Source organism: Adiantum capillus-veneris, chromosome 22, assembly GCF_014529385.1.
Source record: "Adiantum capillus-veneris isolate H3 chromosome 22, ASM1452938v2, whole genome shotgun sequence".
NCBI classification, from domain to species: domain Eukaryota; kingdom Viridiplantae; phylum Streptophyta; class Polypodiopsida; order Polypodiales; family Pteridaceae; genus Adiantum; species Adiantum capillus-veneris.
The window spans coordinates 126,657,920-126,676,036 of record NC_140952.1 but is presented as its reverse complement, the minus strand read 5'-3'; the positions used below and the strand labels follow the sequence as shown (position 1 = coordinate 126,676,036).

Here is an 18,117-nt window from a genome sequence, read left to right as displayed (position 1 = left end):
TATATTAAGGTAGTGAGTAGGGATCCCAACATTTGCAGAGGATGCACATACTACAATAAGGTAGTGAGTAGGGATCCCAACATTGCAGGGTTGACGGACTCATAGGGCTAATACCCTTTAACACACCTCACCCCTTCCTCGTGGAGTTGTCTACACAAGTAACCTTACCTTATGAAGTAAAATTACAAGTTTTTTTTTGTTTTGGAAAAAATCACAAATTGTGAGTGAGAATTAATAAACCAAAAATTTTATAGAATAACCATGCTCACACCGAGCCATGGTCACCTTGAATACCCTTACAAGCCGAATCCATAGACAACCATAAGAATACTACCATAAATTATTAGGGACAAAAAGAAAATGCCCGAACAAGGGAAGCAGGCCCCAACCAAATGAGAGAACCATAAGAAGACCAAAAGCATATCACGATAGGACAATAACTACCGCAACTACAATCACTTCAAGGGTAGGTGGCCCTATGGTAGCAGGAAAATTGCAAGCTTTTCTAGAGAATTGGCATAAGATTGACATCCATAACAAGTGGGCTACATCTCTGACACCTATCTTCCATACATAGATAGATTGACATCAATAACAAGTGGGCTACATCTCTGACACCTGTCTTCTATACATAGACTAACGTACTTATTGTTTTCTTGTATGATGGTGGCATGTATCAAATGTTTACCTTGCTTTATGGAAATCTCTTAGAAGTAAAGGAAAATTTGCTCTCCTCAAGTTCCATTTGCTTAAAGTGAAAAGTACATGTATGTCAACTTTCTTATGGCATATAATGGATACCCTATACGCATGCGTGCGCGCATGCACACACACACATTTGTGTGTGTGTATACGCATACGATATTTTGTTCATTAAAGGTTTACATCTGTGAGTTTCAAGCTTGCAATCATAGAATGTAACCAAATGCACCACAAACTAACTCACAATCAAGTCAACATGTTTTGCAATTTGGCTATTAATAACCTTGTTCAAGTAAACAAAGGAAGGGGGGGGGGGGGGGGGGGGGGGGTTTCTTCTCAGGCGGTTTTCATTCATAGAAAAGTTGTTAAGAGTGTTTGTATTAAGCTTAATCATTACTTTTTGCTAAAAAAATTTATAAAATCTTAAAAGATAACCTTCTCAAAATAGTTGTAAAGTCTTAGAAGATATCCTATGTTATCATGCCTCTTTTAGAGAAATTACTTAGCTCATCAACCCAATCCTTGTCATTATCTTGACTCGAGAGAACACTTCCTACCAAAAACTTGGCGGGAAATTTTTCTTCCCACCCCCCCCAAAAAAAGGAAAAAAAAAGAAACCCTCATCCACCCAAAAATAAATAAATTGGTGTACATCTCAACCGAAAATGCCCAAGTACGACTGCAGGTTTCTCCAACAACTTGTGCCAAGCAATCTCCTCGTGAAAGGATCAAGGCTTTTGTAAGGAGAAAGGCCTTCCGTAGGTTGGGTTTGTCAATGGATTTGCCATTGCTTACAAGACACTCATCAATCACAAAAATTTAGAGAGAGAGAGAGAGAGAGAGAGAGAGAGAGAGAGGATCTAAGAACATTCCTCTCCGATTTTTGTTTTCAAACTCGAGAGAGAGAATCTAGAAACATTCCTCACATTTTTTTTTCAAACTCATGAACAAAACCATTACTTTTTAGATTCCGGCCCTCCCTCAGGACTAAGTGGCACTGGCATGGGAGGGTGGGATCTACGGTGGGGGCATTGTGGGCCGTAGATCCCAAATGCGGGTACCCTAGATTAATCTAGGGTAAAAAGTAATCTAGGGTACTCGCATTTCGGAAGTAATCTAGGGTAGCCCCATTTTGGTTTGAACCCGGGAGCTCACGTATGAGAAGCGCCTACCCTAACCATTACGCCATGCGTGCGTTGTGAAACGTGGGGGCCCTAATTTACTTAAAACATGTAAATTAGGGGCGGGCGCGAAAGTAAATTAGGGTACCCTAGATTACTTTTTATTATAAAAAATAATATAGGGTACCCTAATTTACTTTCGACGCCGCCACTGGGATCTACGGCCCACAATGCCCCCGCTGTAGATCCCACCCTCCCATGCCTGTGCCACTTAGTCCTGAGACCACCTCTCCCCCAAAACCATCGACCTCTCTACGCTACGGCCTTCTCCTAGCATGATGCCTTTCTCCAACAACCCCTCCATAGCCATCACACACACACACACCCCCCCCCCCCCCCCCCCAAAAAAAAAAAAAAAAAAAAAAGAAAAGAAAAAGCACGACACCTTTCTCCAATAGCCCCTATGTAGCAATCTCCTCGTGGATTCTCTCACCTATGTCAACGCCTTGCGCAAAGCCACATGCATTCAAATCTACTGAAAACATCACTATGTGGATAGGCTTACCCTTCGCAACAACATTGGAGAGAGAGAGAGAGAGAGAGAGAGAGAGAGAGAGAGAGAGAGAGAGCCTTGCCTACGTTCGCACACTCTATGGACACATGAGAGTATCGATGACACAATATTGCATGAGAGAACTTGGGGAAAGGGGCTATTACCTATTGGCACTTTACCCGCTTTCTATTATTGCACTTCCATGATAGCAAATGCAATACACGAGAGAGACTAGAGATAGAGAGAAGAGCCAACGTCTAAGGTACGTTCAGAGTGCCGCAACGCATGCACATGTTCCTTGTCTTTTATAGTACAATGCGATTCACACAATACAGTCTCTCAACAAAACAGAAATGTGTAGTTGAGGAAGCAAGAAAGCACCAAGGCCTCTATGGCTAACCCCATTGGCTGCTCCACGGTGAGGACAAAGGAGCCCTTCCCGCATCGGCACTGTGGACATCCATTTCGTTCGAATGGGAAAGGCCAATTATTTAATGCCAACGCACAGCAGCTATGCTTATTCTGGGTACCACAAATTTTGCCAAAATTGGCAGAGTAGGCAGTCTGAACCGTGCTTGAACCGTGCTTAAACAGATTCTCCTATTTTTCAAAAGGTGTACCACCCATGCAGTAGTAGAGCTACCCCTTGACTGAGCGCATGCGCAACCGCCTCCTCACCGATCTTTTCTTTTCTAAAAAGGGAATAAGGTAGGCTATTGCACTGTAGAAACTGAGACCTTTCTCTGCCATCAGCGTTGAAGTGACCAAATCCAGTGCAGTTAGCCGTGCATGCTTCCTTGTAGACCCAAAGCCGCAGCGCAGGTATGATTGCTGAGTAAGTGGGTTTGGTCAAGGCTTGTACACGAGCATCAAAATTAGCTATACCAATCTCTTTGTCAACACGTACAGGAGGTAGGAAGTTGGAAAGCCACCTTAGCGAGCTGCACCTATTTATCCATCCCCAGACGCTTGCGCTGCTTCCACCGACTTGGCTTCCCAGAAAGCGCCTTTATCGGGAAGCTATGTACACACATCTTGCTGCACCTTAAAGCTGTTATTTACATGGAAATGCGCAAGACCCACCGGCAGCCTCATTCAATCGTACCGTCTCTTCTTGTGATTGCATGTGCAGACTACGAGCATTCGAGAGAGTTGTGAATGGAAGAGGAATCCGAGTCAAGCTCAAACGCCTCTGGCGAAGAGGCTCTATGTCGGAGGAAAAGCTCAATTGTGACTTCTCACACTAGTGCCAGCTCTGAAGCAAAGGAATCTCAAGCTTCAAAACCGAAGTACGCATCTCGATCTTCTGCACCAGCACATAGAAACCGAAGAGAGAGTCCCTTGAGCTCAGATGCAATTTTCCACCAGGTAAGGCAACTTCTGTTCTCATTATGTGACACACACACACACACACACACACACACACACACACACACGCTCCTTGTAGGATGCTTCCATGCTCTAAGTCAAAGAAATCATCTCAAAGACCCACAAATGATGTTGGAGCCATCAAATCATAGACTCCTATAGCTAGATTATTTGCCTTGGTATATAAATCACCATTAGGGTCTTTATATTGCTGGACTAGAACCTGGCACAAGATCTATGGTATGATCCTCAGGTCTCTCAGGAGGCAACTCTCTGGCAAAGAGTCCGAAACAATCACTGAAACCACTCAGAAAAGTTGACTTGTCTTTATCTAAGGTAGGCAAATTAGATTCAACTTCAGGTACTTCTTTTGCAAAGATCAAGTACGCAAAAAGATGATTCTTTACTACAGATGAAATAGCAGAAGCAGAAACAACACAGACTTACCTTTAAGCTTTACATCAAGGACATGAGTCTTTCCTCTATGTACAAGGGTATTCTCTTTTTTGTAAGTATCCACCATAGCATGCAACTTGTAATGTCACGTGACACATCCCAACCCTATGTGTCCGTGGACAAGCTACACCACAGCAGGGTTCAATCAGTCCAGTCAAGTCTAGATTAGCAGTGATCTGGCACTTTTGTGAGTCTATTCGTAGACCGTGCATGCCCAGTTACTGAGTGTAGATGCATATCCTCTGGTTGCACACAGCATGGTCATCAATATTCCCTTTAGAATCCATCAGATTCAGTCAGGGGAATTTTCCAGTGCATTTAGCCTATTTTCCTATTTTTGGTATTTTCACTTATTATTTTTAAGTGACTTTCCAACAAAAGTAGGTAGGGCAATTTTGCTAAGTTAATATATAAGCAAACCCAAGTTAGCACTTTCTGGCAGAAGAGGCAGCAGGAGCTTCCCGCTCTATAGGCAACTTCTCAACAGTATCCCCCCCTCAGCACTTAGCCTCGCCACCTCTCACCTTCCCTTGGCGTTTTCACAGCATCAGCCATCGCCATCAAAGTCCCCCCTTTCTGGCGTTTGTTCCCCCTACAGATCAGCCCCATCCTTGGCGATTTTGCTCACCAACCACCTGCCCTACTCAGCGTTTTTACTAACGCTAGGCATCTACTGCAGATCAGCCATTTTCGGCATCATCAACCAACGTTTTTCAGCCATGTAAAAACGCAACTTCAGCAGTATCAAAACGCAGGAATTCAGCCGTTAAAAACGCAGGTTTCAGCCTTTAGCAAGGTAGCAGATAGATCCCAGATTGGTTGCAGAAGTCCCCCCATCTTTAACCCAAGAAAACGCAGCCAAAACAGTCATTTTCAGCCCCTGAAACAGTCCCAAAAATCAGCGATTAGAAGATCCCATATTTCAGCCATCAAGTTGTCGTCGTCATGGTCATCACCGTCGTCGTCATCGGCATAGTCCAAGTTGCATCAGTCCATTGCATACGCATTGTACCACTTTGTGCAATCAAAAGTAGACCACTCTCATCGGCGAGAGTGGGGCCTTCGGAGGAGGGTTTTACAAACTCTCGGGTGTCGTATCTCTTTTCTCTCCTTCTCTCAGTCTCATTCACTTGCACACACAATATCCACTCACTTTGTTCGTGATCATAGCACTCTCCATAGATCGGAAGCTCTCTCCTTCCCTAAGAACTAAAAGGAACCTTGAGCAAATATAGATCACTAATCTTGAGAAAATACAACATTCATTCCGCTGCACCTAACATTGGTATCAGAGCTTTGAAAGTATTCTGTACTACTCAAGGGAAGAACCACAAGAACCACAAGATTTTTTTTGCTTGTTGCGGTCGCACGAACCCAAGTTCGCTTGGGTGTGTCGATTCCTAATCGTGTTTTGTTGAAGAGTGATAGGAATCCCAAGAAAGAAGGGCTTGTCCAGCCTTCCCTGGTGTCTCTTTTCACTCATTGAGAGAGGACCGTGCACTTAGCGGCCGGCAAATCGACGTGAGGTGGGAAAAAGCAACCTTGTTGTGAGCGCAACACCGCCGAGGGATGCGTCCGCAGAAAGGAGTAGAACTCGGGTGAAGAGAAGATCCTTCTCCAACGCGATTTGCAAGCGAAAGAACACCTCAAGAACCTCAATATCCCAAGACCCTCAAGAACCTCAAGACCCTCAAGAACCTAAGTTTCTCGCTAACTTAAGAACCCAAGATCCTAGTGTATGGTCGTCACCCGAAGCGGAATGGATACTTTGCATACAGGTGATGAGCATGAGGGAGGCGACGAAGACTCGTCCCCACCCGGAGATGATTTCTTCAACCCTCTCCCTTCGCCATCTACGCCACCAAGTGCACCAAACCCTATGGAGGCAATGGTCAAGCAGATGATGGCCATGATGGATAGACAAGAAGCAAATCGTCTTGCTTAGGAACGTGAGCGCCTTGCTCAGGAACGTGAGCGCGATGAAAGAAACGCACAACTTGCCGCAAAACAAGAAGACAATCGCCTTGCTTTAGAACGCGAGCGCAATGAACGCAAAGAACGGAAGCAACAAAGAAAGGCGGACGAGACGGCAAGAAATGTAGCCTTGGAGGCCGATCGTACCGCTCATAGATTGGCTTTGGAGACCGAGCGTGAAGCTCAACGAGAGCTACGCACTCAAGAATTGCTTCGAGAAGCACTAGCCTCAAAGACCGAACCACCCAAAGATCGTGGGAGTTCGTCAAGTGGTGCAAGCCACGACGCGGATTCCAACCATCCAGTCACAGAAAAGTTGACTTTCAGTAAGTATGACGGTAAGATGGATGCTACAGTTATTCATTCTTGGTTGCATCAATTTAATGCTTATTTTGCGACAACTAAGAAGACAGGAAATAGCAAAGTTTTGACGGCAACTATGTACCTTGCCGGTGATGCGATCAATTGGTACCACTCATGGCAAGAGGCACAGCTAGCCGCGCACCTAGAGGCAGCCCCGATGATTTCACGCCCCCCTCTTTTAGTTGGGCTGATTTCCAAGACAAGCTCAAGGCACGGTTTATGCCACCTCAGTACCTCGCACGATTGAAGGACGAATGGCGCTCTCTCAAGCAAAATGGTATGCCAGTCATGTCTTTTTCTAATCGTGTTTTGCAGCTAGGCACTCAATTACGGAAATCGGATGATGAGCGCAAAGAGGCTTTTCTCTTTGGATTGGACGAGTATATCAAGCACGATGTCAAGGTACTCGATCCAATCGATCTCAACAAGGCGGTAGCGATTGCTCTCGCACAGGAGATGAAGCACAACAAGGGAAAGCCTAAGGACAACAAGACTTCCACAAGTACCTCGCAGACTCCTAGAACCCTCCGAACGGTAAGAACGGTAAGAATGATAACTCTTCTAACCAATCTTCCAACAATCTCTCATCAAAGAATTCTTCCAATGAATCTAAGGGTAAGGCTAACACAATTGCTAAACCTAAGCTTACTCCATATGAAAAGGTAGCACAAGGAATTGTAGGAGGATACATCACATTGGAAGAACAAAGCGCTTATTCTAAGGAAGGTCGTTGTTTTCATTGTCACATTAAGGGTCACATAAAACGAACATGTCCTAAGCTTGAATCGAATGAATCTAAAGAACTTACAGCACCCACTACATCTGTCAATGCAATGAATGATAACACGATTGTGCCCACAGTTTCTCAGGACCCTCCCATTGATGATTCTCTCATTAAATGTTATGGTCGTATGTCGGGGCACCGTTTTGTCATATTGTTTGATCCAGGTAGTATGCATGATGCCTTTTCTATCCTTGTCCTCACCAAAAAGTAGATCTAGACTGCTTCTTGGACATGTCAGCTTCATCAGTGGAGGGTTTCTTTGTGGGAGATATAGAAGGTTTTGCTGTAGCATTGCCCTTGGCTGAAAATTGTTTACCTTGGGACCCTTTCCTGTGGCTATTAAATCCATCGGATTCTCCCTTCGACAGATTGCTGGCCACTCTCGCATTCTCAATCAACTGCGCCATATTTATGACAGTAGTCTTTGTGCAATAGCCCAGATTTTCTTGGGCAATCCGCAACAGTACTTCTCAATTGTTCTGACAATGACACAAACCTATAGGAGGTCACTGGCAACGATGCAACCAAGATCTATTTATTGTACTCTTCAAGATTCGAACACTGTTTAGCATTCAGCTCGTGCCATTCTGTCATCACATCCACTTCAAAAGTGTTTGTAAGCAATGCAAGTGGACACACGTTGCAGGAGCTTTACCTTGATTCAACAATGCGGTCCAATATTGAAGCGCATTTACTTTCAAGTAAGTGGTAGCCTTGCGTATCTTTAAAGACTGTGTGAAGTTTCCTCCAGCATAAGCTGCATCAAACTGTTGTCTGAAGGTCAAAGATTTTAACTGATTTTCAGTTCCCCTGAAAGTTTCGAACTTTAGTGTCCTCCCACCTTCCTTGTAATCCTTAGGTTGACCCAAAGGAGTTACATTGTCATAAACAGGTGCCCGCCAAAGTGGTGCTCCACGATTGTCCATTCAAGTAGTCACATCACCTGTTTCACCTGTCATATCTACATTTTGGGCATACGGCTGCGAAAAACCAGCCATACCAAACTGTGTTCTAGGCATTCGAAATTGACCATAGGCACCCTGAAAACCTGGTTGGACACCTATGTTCCCATATGTAGAGTTACCCATGCTTGTTGGCATTGTCCCAAACACGTTCCCTAGCATATAACCTGTGGAAGGTCCAGCCATAGCTTGAAACACTGAACCACCTCCAAAATAACCAGGGTATGAAGTAGGTGAGGGAAAGGTCTGACGCATAGCCTGTTCATTACTCCCTTAACCATTCACAAACGGTTCTTGTCTAGCTAAAGCAAATTGCTTGGGATTAATGGCCACTGCTGGTTGCTCAACCACGTGGGCTTTCCCTCGAGCATCAGGAGTGCTGTGCGCATTGGAAATCTCCTTTTCCTGCAACGGCTCAGTCATGCCCTGTGTTGGATCTTGAAAACCCTTTGTTGGAGCCTGTAAATCCTGTCTAGGAGCCTGCAAGAACTCATGCATCCTTGGGTTGTTAGCCAACTGCTGAAACATTTCCATACAACTACGTAGTTGAGCTATGAACAACCTGTCCTCTTCTTGAAGAGTTGAAGGAACTTTTTGTGTGCCGTGCGAGGAAGATCCCTCTTTAGGAACTTGGTCTCTTTTCTCTGCCATAACGACAAGCTGTGTGTTGCTTTCACCCACAACAATCCACGCTGCACTTTTTTGAAGAAAAAGTGACTATCCTGTCGATGTAACCGGCCTCTACACAGTAGAGGGTGGTACTAATTCAATCACTTATTAACTTTAAAGATGCGTCCAGCGACTAGAATTTCACTCGCACACGAGATGACACCATTTAGGCCCCAAAGACTGGCGCCCCTTTCAGTATTTCTTTATTCAGTTGAAAGGAGACGATCCAAGCACTTAGATCAAACTCTCACAAAGCTGTCCAAACCGAGCGAGGGCTGAAAACGCAGGTTTCTGACCTGATTTCAGCAGCATAACCGCGCTAGAACCCTTGTAGGTCAAAAGTATCTGGCTAGGAAGGATTCCCTCGCAGTTTGGAAGCTTTCTCGTGAGCTGTAACAGAAATTTAGTGTGCTGTAATTCCCTGTTTTGCCACTTCCAGGTTCCCAAAGCCCTGTTTAAGCATGCCAAGGCCTTCCCTAGGCTCCCCTGGTGTTCCCTTACAGTTTAGGTGCGAAACCCCAAACCTGTAGAAAAACACAGCAGGTTTAATTCTCTGTTTTGGATCGTTTTTAACGGAGGGAACATGTTTACGCGTGTCCCAAGGGCCTTGGCATGTACTGGGACAGTTCCCCTGTGAATTGTACGAGTTTTCACACGAGAAAACTCTCCAAAATTTGCTATCTTTTGTGATGGAACTGTGCGTATCTGTGGAAAATTAGCAATTAGCTAATCCGGTTTTTGTTCGGAAGGCTCTTGCCGTGGCAAACGTGCATAAAATCCTCAAAATTGTACATGATCATCTAAGTAGCCCAACTAGTGGGGCATTACCATATGTGCAAAGGGGGGAGAGAGAGATGCGTGGGAGAACATCATCGCGCTACATGACACAAAGGAGAAGGCAAGCTTTTCATTAAAGCTGTGAACCTGCACCCACTACTCACACACACTTTGTAAAATGCACTGAAGACTAAAATCAACCTTCACTCTCATTTGGGCGCCGCCTCTTGTTGAGGTGTCCTGCAGGTAGCTCTTCAACTGCCAAGTGTCCAGTTTGCCCCTTAGGCTTAATTCCCCTAGTTCCCACCAACTTATAAAGTTGTGACTTGCCGAGTGGCCCAAATTCCTTCTGGTGCACACAGGCTTCCATGCTCATCATAATTCAGAGTTAATTGGCCTAACTAGTCTCAGACTGACCGACCTAGACTCCTGATGTGAGAAACTTGTTTGGCCGCAGCTTGGCCGCAACCGTTTCACACTGGCCATGCAATGTCCACTTGCACCTTTTCAAGGGTTCCGGGAAAAACAAGTAAAAATAAAATAAACAAAAATATGTAGTACATATTTAAAGAAGGCAACAAGAAAAATACAGCTCCTACTGACACTAGCTGAATTGTCAAAAGAAGATGAGGACGAATTGGACAATCCTTCAAAGCGTACATGCTTCTTTTGTTTTCTTACTCTTACAAAAGAAGATTGACGGCCCAAATAATGGGGGTCAGTCCCCTTGTTGCGTTTCTTCGACGGTTTCTTTGCCCCCAAAAGTTGGTTGACTCGTCTTTTGACAACATCATCATCTTCTTCAGTAAACATCCTTAAGGTAGGAGGTTTCTTGAGGGCTGGTTTTATTGGTGTATCAGTGGCTTTCTGCCAATGTACCTTTGTAAACTAGAGCATCTGCTTTGCGCAATCATCGACCTGTTGCTGACGTTGCATCTCCATTAGTTGATACTCTGTAGGCCAAGGTGGCCCGTTTTCTTGATGTGCTGATACATTCAAATTTCCCGTATTGATCCATTCGAATTTCCCGTGCTACCTCTTGTTTCTGAAGTGGTGGCAGGAGTCGTGTGATTCTTGCCGGAATCCATGTGTCACCAAAAAAGGGATTGAATTTTTCAGTAGAAGAGAAATCGATTAAGCTCTGATACCACTGTAACAAACTTGGGCACCCCAAGTCGAGAATCTTGTGCGACACACGAGAGAGAATTACTTTAAAATACTTCGGCGTAGTTTCGTGCCCGGAGAGATTGGCCCCAAAGAGTGGCGCCCCTTTCGGTATTTCTTTTTGTATTAATGCTTGAGCAAAGTACAACACCCGAAGGGTCCTCTGCTCTCAGACTCCGCCTCGAGATGCTCTGAAGAGTGAGGCCCTTTGGGTCTATTTATTCTTACAAGGGATGCCCCAAAAGTAGAGCTCCAAAAGCAGTGAACTCAAAAGCAAACTGTCTCAAAAGCATCTGGTTCCAAAATCTGCTGGAAAAGCAATCAGCACAAATTACGGAATTCTGTACAGTTGGCCATGTCAGCTGTTGTCAGCGCAGATCGTGGAAATCCGTACTGTTTGCCACGTTAGCTTATTAGCATAGATTCCGGGTTTGTCCGTACAGCCTGCTGCCACGTCATCACCCCTCTGTCCGGGTAGTACTACCACGTCATCATTTTGTGAGAGCAGCTTCGAGATTGACATAAGGAGATGCAGCCTTACACAGTTGGCACATATGTGCTCATTGGTATAGTTTAAGGAGCCCCGCAATAAGTTATGATTGTTTGATACATTGGGGACGTCCACAATGTTCTATGGGGTATAGATTTGGGGACCCAGTCTAGACCATTGTAGCCGGTCTGGTCAGATGTATGATGAATGGGGGAGATATGAAGAGCGGAATTCAGAGCTACACTGAGTATGGTTGAGGCACTTACAAGATCAGTAGGTAGAATGGAATGCAAATAGATGTTTTGAATTTATCCTATAGGCAAACTTTGGCCTCCAAAAGACGTAATATAACTGTGTGTGTCTGTGTGTTTTTTTTTTTTGGGGGGGGGGGGGGGGGAACAGAGATGCTATGAGGCCGAGGTAGGGTTTTCATTGAGGAGTTTTCAAAAATGAAAAGCACCCCAAGTTTGCATTGAGCGAAGCAAACAGAAATGCTGAAAGTTCTTCTCGGAAACATTAGCAGTAAACTGCATAACTTCTTGTGTAAGTTGACAAAACTATCAAATGCTAAGATAAGATTGCGTATAGACTAGTCTTTCTATCAGCTAAACTCTTTGATCTGAACTGTCTTTATTTGGCTTGACAAGGCCCTGGTTTTCAGTATGCACATTCAGTTATGATTTTCTGATGGAATTTGATTCAGAGTCACGCGGGGCTTTTCAACTTATGCATTGTGATACTTGTGGCTGTGAATAGTAGGCTGATAATAGAGAATTTAATGAAGGTATGATCTCTTTGCTCTATGTATTTATGAGCTTGTGTTCAGCTTTCAAATCAATAATGTTGCTTGAAATAATATGTGCACAGTATGGGCTACTTATACGAACAGGATTCTGGTTCAGCTCCAAATCTCTCAGAGAATGGCCCCTTTTCATGTGTGGGTAAGATTTTAACACCGTGTCTTGATGTTTTTCCACATGATTGATCAAATTCACCTGTTTTCATGTGTGGGGAAAGCTTTAGGCGCCATATCTTAATGTTTTTACATTTAATTGGTGACGGCCCATGGAATTTACTAATTCAAGTGTGCAGGCTTTCCCTCCCGATTTTAGCTGCTTGTTCTTACATGGTAGAGAAAATGAAGACCTTATTTGGCATTCCGGAATGGGTAAGTTCTCTCTCTTTTATTTTTGCACAAGAAACGATTCTAAAGTGAACAAATACCATTATGGGCACTAGTTTTGGTGCCAACAGTCTTTGGAGGGGAACTTCATCTCTCCCGTGTCTACAATTGGTGTCATGTGAAGTGTCCTTTCAAGTTCTCAGCTTGGATGATCAATATGTTCAATTCATCTGTTATTTGAGTCTTGTACAGTTTCCCATCGCCTATTGAGTGTCGGTGGCTTGCACGACCGGCACAATTGAGAATATTTTGCTGGCCTTCTTGAAAAGGATACTCTAAAGAAATCTTATTATGGAATAAGAGAACAAGTGCAAAGATTGAATATAGGAGGATACTATAAGGGAGACATTGACTAGCTTTAACAAGGGGAGAGTTTTGTGTGCTCAGTAGAATCACCATGAATAACAGGCTTTACATCTGGAGCCTAGGACTAAGAGAAAGTAGATTGGAAAGAAGTAATTTGGGACAACTTAAAGGGTATTAGCAATTGGCGTTCGAGTCTATAAGAGGGTGGACAGGTCTAAGGTCAGCCAGTTGTCAGGTATCATTGTGCAATAGTTGACAGAGCAGAGAGGGATGATTGAGCAGAGCCTAGATCTGGCTTGAGACTTCCATGCATGCATACTACCCATATAGCGAAGACTAGTAGTATTCATGTGCATTGGGTTACCGATAAAGCATGGATTAGTTGAATGTGTGTTGAAGCTCACCGTGTTGCTCTCGGGTCGAAAATTCTGATCTTGCTATGAATGCAATCATCTTATACCTGTGAGGTGAGTTAATGCGTGCACCCTCATGTACCTAAAGAGGGACTGTGTGCGCGTGTGCTCATGCGCACGTGCAAAGAGCACTTATTTCTATGGAGATGCTATTTTGGTGTTTTCCATCTTGGCTGTTTCTTGCAACAGAGACAAATTTCTGATGCCATATGACTTGGTAAAGATGCTTCACCTTTTCAGGTGTTATTCATAATCCAAAGGTTTGAAATGGTAGCTATCCCATGCTTTGTGGCATCAATTTGTGAAGATGCCATTTTGGGAAACGCTTTTGGCTATTGCAATACTCCCTCATCGTCTGTTCAGTATCCTACCTTCTTTTGTTGGCTCCGATATCCATTTCTTCATATCGTATTGTAGTCAGACACTTCCTATAATTTTTTGATTCAAAGGCTATTTCAGATGCAAAACTTTGGCATGCTCATTTTGGTCATTTGAATTTTACGAGTTTGTTGCATTATTAGAAATTTGATATGGTTGCTTCGTTGCCCGCCATTGAAACATATATGTTAAGGTTATATTTTGAGCAAAATGCAGTGTTCCAAGTTTCTAAAGGATGGCTTTGTGCGGGCTACTTGCAAATTGCGGCTTATGCATAGTGATGTTTGTGGTCCAATGCACACCCCTTCTCTTGAGAATCATTTGTACTTTGTGACTGACATTGATGATTCCTTTAGGCATGGATGGGTGCATGTGCTTAAAGCAAAGTCTGAAGTATTTACTGAAAATGCATTTTGTTGTAGTGTGGGATTCCTCTGTTCTAATCGAGGGGATAAGTTATATGTTGAAAGAGTTCAATGCATTTTTGGCTAGTCGTGGGATAAAATACCAATGTATAGTGTCGTATATCCCTTAGCAAAATGGTATTGCAGAGAGGAAAAATTGGTTACTTATCGACATGGCATGATTTATGGTCAAAAGCCAAGCTTTGCCACATGCTTTTGGCTCGAGGCTGCTGCGTATGTTCTAAACTCGGGTCCCACTAAAGCATTGCCATCTATTAGGTTTTATGAGGCTTGCATGGCAAGAATCCCATTAGTCACTTGCGTGTATTTGGTTGCATATCTTATGGTTTGGTGCCTGTAAAACAACGAAAAAATTGGATGATAAGGCTGAAATGTATTTTTGTTCGTTATTGTTACGTCCCCAAACATCAGGATAGGATGGGCGTCCGCAGTATGTTCGGCTAGTGTGAACCTGGCCCTTTGGTTATGAATTCCTATAAATAGGACTTGGGTCTCATTTGAGAGACATCTTGTGTGATCACCACACTTGGGACTCTAGGCCCTTGGCAGCTCTACCCACACCTCGTATTGGTGTGGGCGTAGTGCCTAGCCCGTTTGATTGTAGGCTCTATGGCTGGGGGGTGAGCCTGATGTCCGCTCACTATTTGTGCTTTGTGTGGGTTTGGCTTGCATCATGTCATGTGTCTAGGATGTATCCGGCAAGAGACTAACATTGCTATCAGAGCCTCCTACTCTTTAGTACACAACATGGCCATGTGCACAAAACCACTAGAGCTCATGGGGCCGTGATGGCTCAACTTGGCAGGCTCTCCCAACTCTTGTATAGGGTGGTATGGGATGCTACTAGCGAGAGAGGAGGGCAAGGGGGGCACATGCCAACCGGTGGTGAGAATCTGGTAATATTTTTGTTATGTTTCACGGTTTCTCGTATGTGGAATGTTGTTTGCGAGTGGCAGTTACGTGGATGCTTCGTGTGTCTTTTTGGCCTCTCCGCGGTGTCCTCGGGAGCACCCACTCCGAGGACATGGTAGCACCCTCCGTAGGCACATTACGGTGAGAGCATCTTTGTCATTTTGAAGTACGTTTTGCAAGTAATGGAGAAGGAGAGAAAATTATGTGGTCTTGATTTTTGGCTACAGGTGGTCTAGGGACTTGCTCGCCATCACGGAGTGTGTAGGGAATTCATGTTCTCTAACGCAACACAACCATTGTGAGCTCGCTATTACTGTTTGCTCTAATGAATTGTTGCAGGCTAGGAGGGTAGTCAATCCCGGAAAGGGGAGGTCTGGGCAATGCCCTTCTGAGAATCAGTGTACGGGCTGCTCTTCGTATCAGCTGAGGGATGTGGCTTCGAGCCACTGCCCTAGGTGTCTGTCCTCTGCAGCAACTCGTGAACAACAAGCTGATGTTTGGCCTGAGCAAAGGTGCACGTGTGAGAGGGATGCAGCCAGCACCTGCGCACGTCAGTCAGAGGCTTCGTACAGCTGATGTGCTGAACCGATGTCAGCGTGACAGGCAAGCGCCTGAGGTGACAAGCATGTCCAGAGCGGCAGCCTTGTTGGGCGGCTTGTTTAGGTGGCTAATTCTCGCACACATGTTCAGGCAGCAAGTTGAGGAGGCTGCAGGTCGGTGTGCAAGTTGAGGTGGTTGCAGGTCAGCGTGTGCACTCCTTGTCGGTCAATCCCTTTTTTCTCACTCATGGGTCCATCGCTTTAGCTTTAGGGTTATTTTACCCTGTTCCCATCTCGCTGGCCATTCTCCTAGAGGATGCCCACGTTTTTAACAAGTTTAAGGTTCACTTTTGATAAGTCACCGGCCGGGCAATGGGTGTGAACTCTGCAAAAAACCCTAGGACGGCTAGCATACCCCTTCTTCCTATATAATCACGCTAGTGAGCGTGGGCGTGCCTTTCATGTCACCGAAAGCTCTCTCTCTCTCTCTCTCTATACTTAGTATGGCTTGCTTATTCTACCAAGTTCTTGGGCATATTCCCCAAGCTAATCCCTGCTACATACTCCCGTATATTACTATTACCTAAGCGCCATGGCATCACATGATGCTTCTCCGCACGAGAATGACGCCGCTAGCACGCATCAACCTATTGAGGAGACGCCTCTTTCTATCACAAATTGCTGATGTGTCAAGCCACTGAAGAATGGAGCCGACTTGCAGATTCCGGCCGAGGGGCCTAACCCTAGAAGCAGCAGCAGAAGTTGAAGTTCTCATCAACTTACAGATCCTCGCCGAGTGGGTCTATTTTTAAAGAAGACTTCCCACCAACTTATGGGACCCCGTCCGATGGGGCCTAGGAACCTAAAAAGATCAGAATAAAGTAGCACCCCGCTCCTGCTCACACACACAGATAGAGGTGCTTAAAAGATAAACACGCGGCAGTTGTATGGATGCTTGCGATTTGCGCTGACAGTGCCACATGGCAGCCTATACAAAATTCCCTGATTTTACACTGGCCTGCTGATGTGGCAACCTGTACGGATTTCCGTGATTTATGTTGAGCAGTTTTCAATGCTAGCTTTTGAGCCAGTTGCTTTTGGGTTTCAAGCTTTTCATGTAAATTGCTTTTCAAGGCCAAGTGCCTTTAAATAAGTGCAGAGGGCTCAGTCTCTGGCACTCTTCTGGGTGAAGGTGCAGAGCGCGAGTACCGGCATCGTACTGAGTTCAAGTAATATAAAGAAATACCAAAAGGGGTGCCAAGGTTTGGGGCCAATACTCTCTGGGGTGGAATTCCGCCACTCCGTGTCGCATGTGCTCTCTCTCTTTCAGTTTCAGTTGTTGAAGTGCTAAAAGTTTGTTCAGTCTGCTCTTTTCTATTGGCACGTGGTGCCCGTCTTGTGACAGTGGTATCAGAGCATCATGCGCGTGCTTTTTCTGAAAGCATACCGGTCCTACAAAAGAGTAGACAGAGGAAACCGGTGCTTGCAAAGTCTATTGGAATCTTATTTGAAGTATCTTTGAGTCCCAACCTCGGACTTATTAGCCACTCCCACCCTTACTTCATCGCGCATTGGGCGCGCTCCCGTCTTCATCGCTCTGTCTTATAGGGCATAAGCCATAAAGAACCCAAGACATGACGTTCATGGATTCAACAGAATATTTGCAATTTCTTCTCGACGAGCTTCGCGACATTCTTTCGCGGCATCCTCAACAGGATCTTTCGATGTTGCAAAGTTTTCAACAATTTTTGAATTACATGTTACCCCCTCTAATGCCCCAGGTGGTACCTCCTCCTCTGGCACCAGAAAGTACGAGAGCTTCCAATTGACAACCTTCCCAGTCATCTGTTCCTATTGGGGGAGTTTTCAAGAATATGGTGCAGCCATCTGACCTTGATCCAGTGCAACCACCGTTGCCACCGCCTCCCCCACCACCACCGCCACTAGGGTGCAATGGTTGGAGCCCATATGGACACCCTTATTATCCGTACTCGGGATACACGCCTAACCAACTTAAAGATTTCAAGGATGGCAGCACGACAGTCAATATTTTCACTTTTTTCGGATGAAAGATCGGAAGAAAGCAATGCAGTTCCTACAGCAATTCGACAACATCTATGCTTTGGGGAACTATACCGAAGAATCCAAGATTCCTCGAGCAGCGGGATTTCTTAAAGATAATGCTATGCAGTGGTGGAGTTCAATTGCGACACAATCGCATGTTCCAAGGACCTGGCAAGCTTTCAAGACAGTCTTTGTATGTAGTTATATGACTTCTCTCTTCGAAGTCCAGATTAGGTCAGAATGAAGAAATTTGAAAATGCTTGCCACAGAGACCATGGAGGACTATAACCAAAGGTTTCTTGACGTCTACCTTCCGGTGTCCTTCTTTAAGTTCATTCCATTGAAGGACCAATGCGAGCGCTACACCATTGAACTACCATCACCATTGCAAGAATATTGTTTGTCCAAGCAAAGTTTCAACCATGCAAGAACTTATGGACCATGCAGCGGTCGGCTATAAAATGATGAAAGGAAAGTTGGAGTTTACCACGGAAGCAACTCCGGTCACTAACCA

At 44.8% G+C, this 18,117-nt stretch overlaps 1 protein-coding gene across 2 annotated transcripts in view; it reads left to right on the top strand.

Moving 5' to 3' along the window:
- The first annotated feature begins 2,958 nt into the window (after positions 1–2,958).
- Positions 2,959–18,117, top strand: part of LOC147430182 (diacylglycerol O-acyltransferase 1-like) — a 198,116-nt gene continuing 182,957 nt past the window's right edge. Inside the window, exons 1-6 of one of the 2 annotated variants that reach the window (XM_086494683.1) lie at positions 2,959–3,198; positions 3,286–3,400; positions 3,509–3,744; positions 12,087–12,167; positions 12,251–12,324; positions 12,476–12,551. In XM_086494683.1, the coding sequence (XP_086350809.1) occupies positions 3,535–3,744; positions 12,087–12,167; positions 12,251–12,324; positions 12,476–12,551 (441 nt within the window). In that variant the 5' untranslated portion in view covers positions 2,959–3,198; positions 3,286–3,400; positions 3,509–3,534. Of the gene's footprint in view, positions 3,199–3,285; positions 3,401–3,508; positions 3,745–5,678; positions 7,081–12,086; positions 12,168–12,250; positions 12,325–12,475; positions 12,552–18,117 lie in introns of those variants that run through there. The other variant, XM_086494682.1, reaches the window with a different exon arrangement.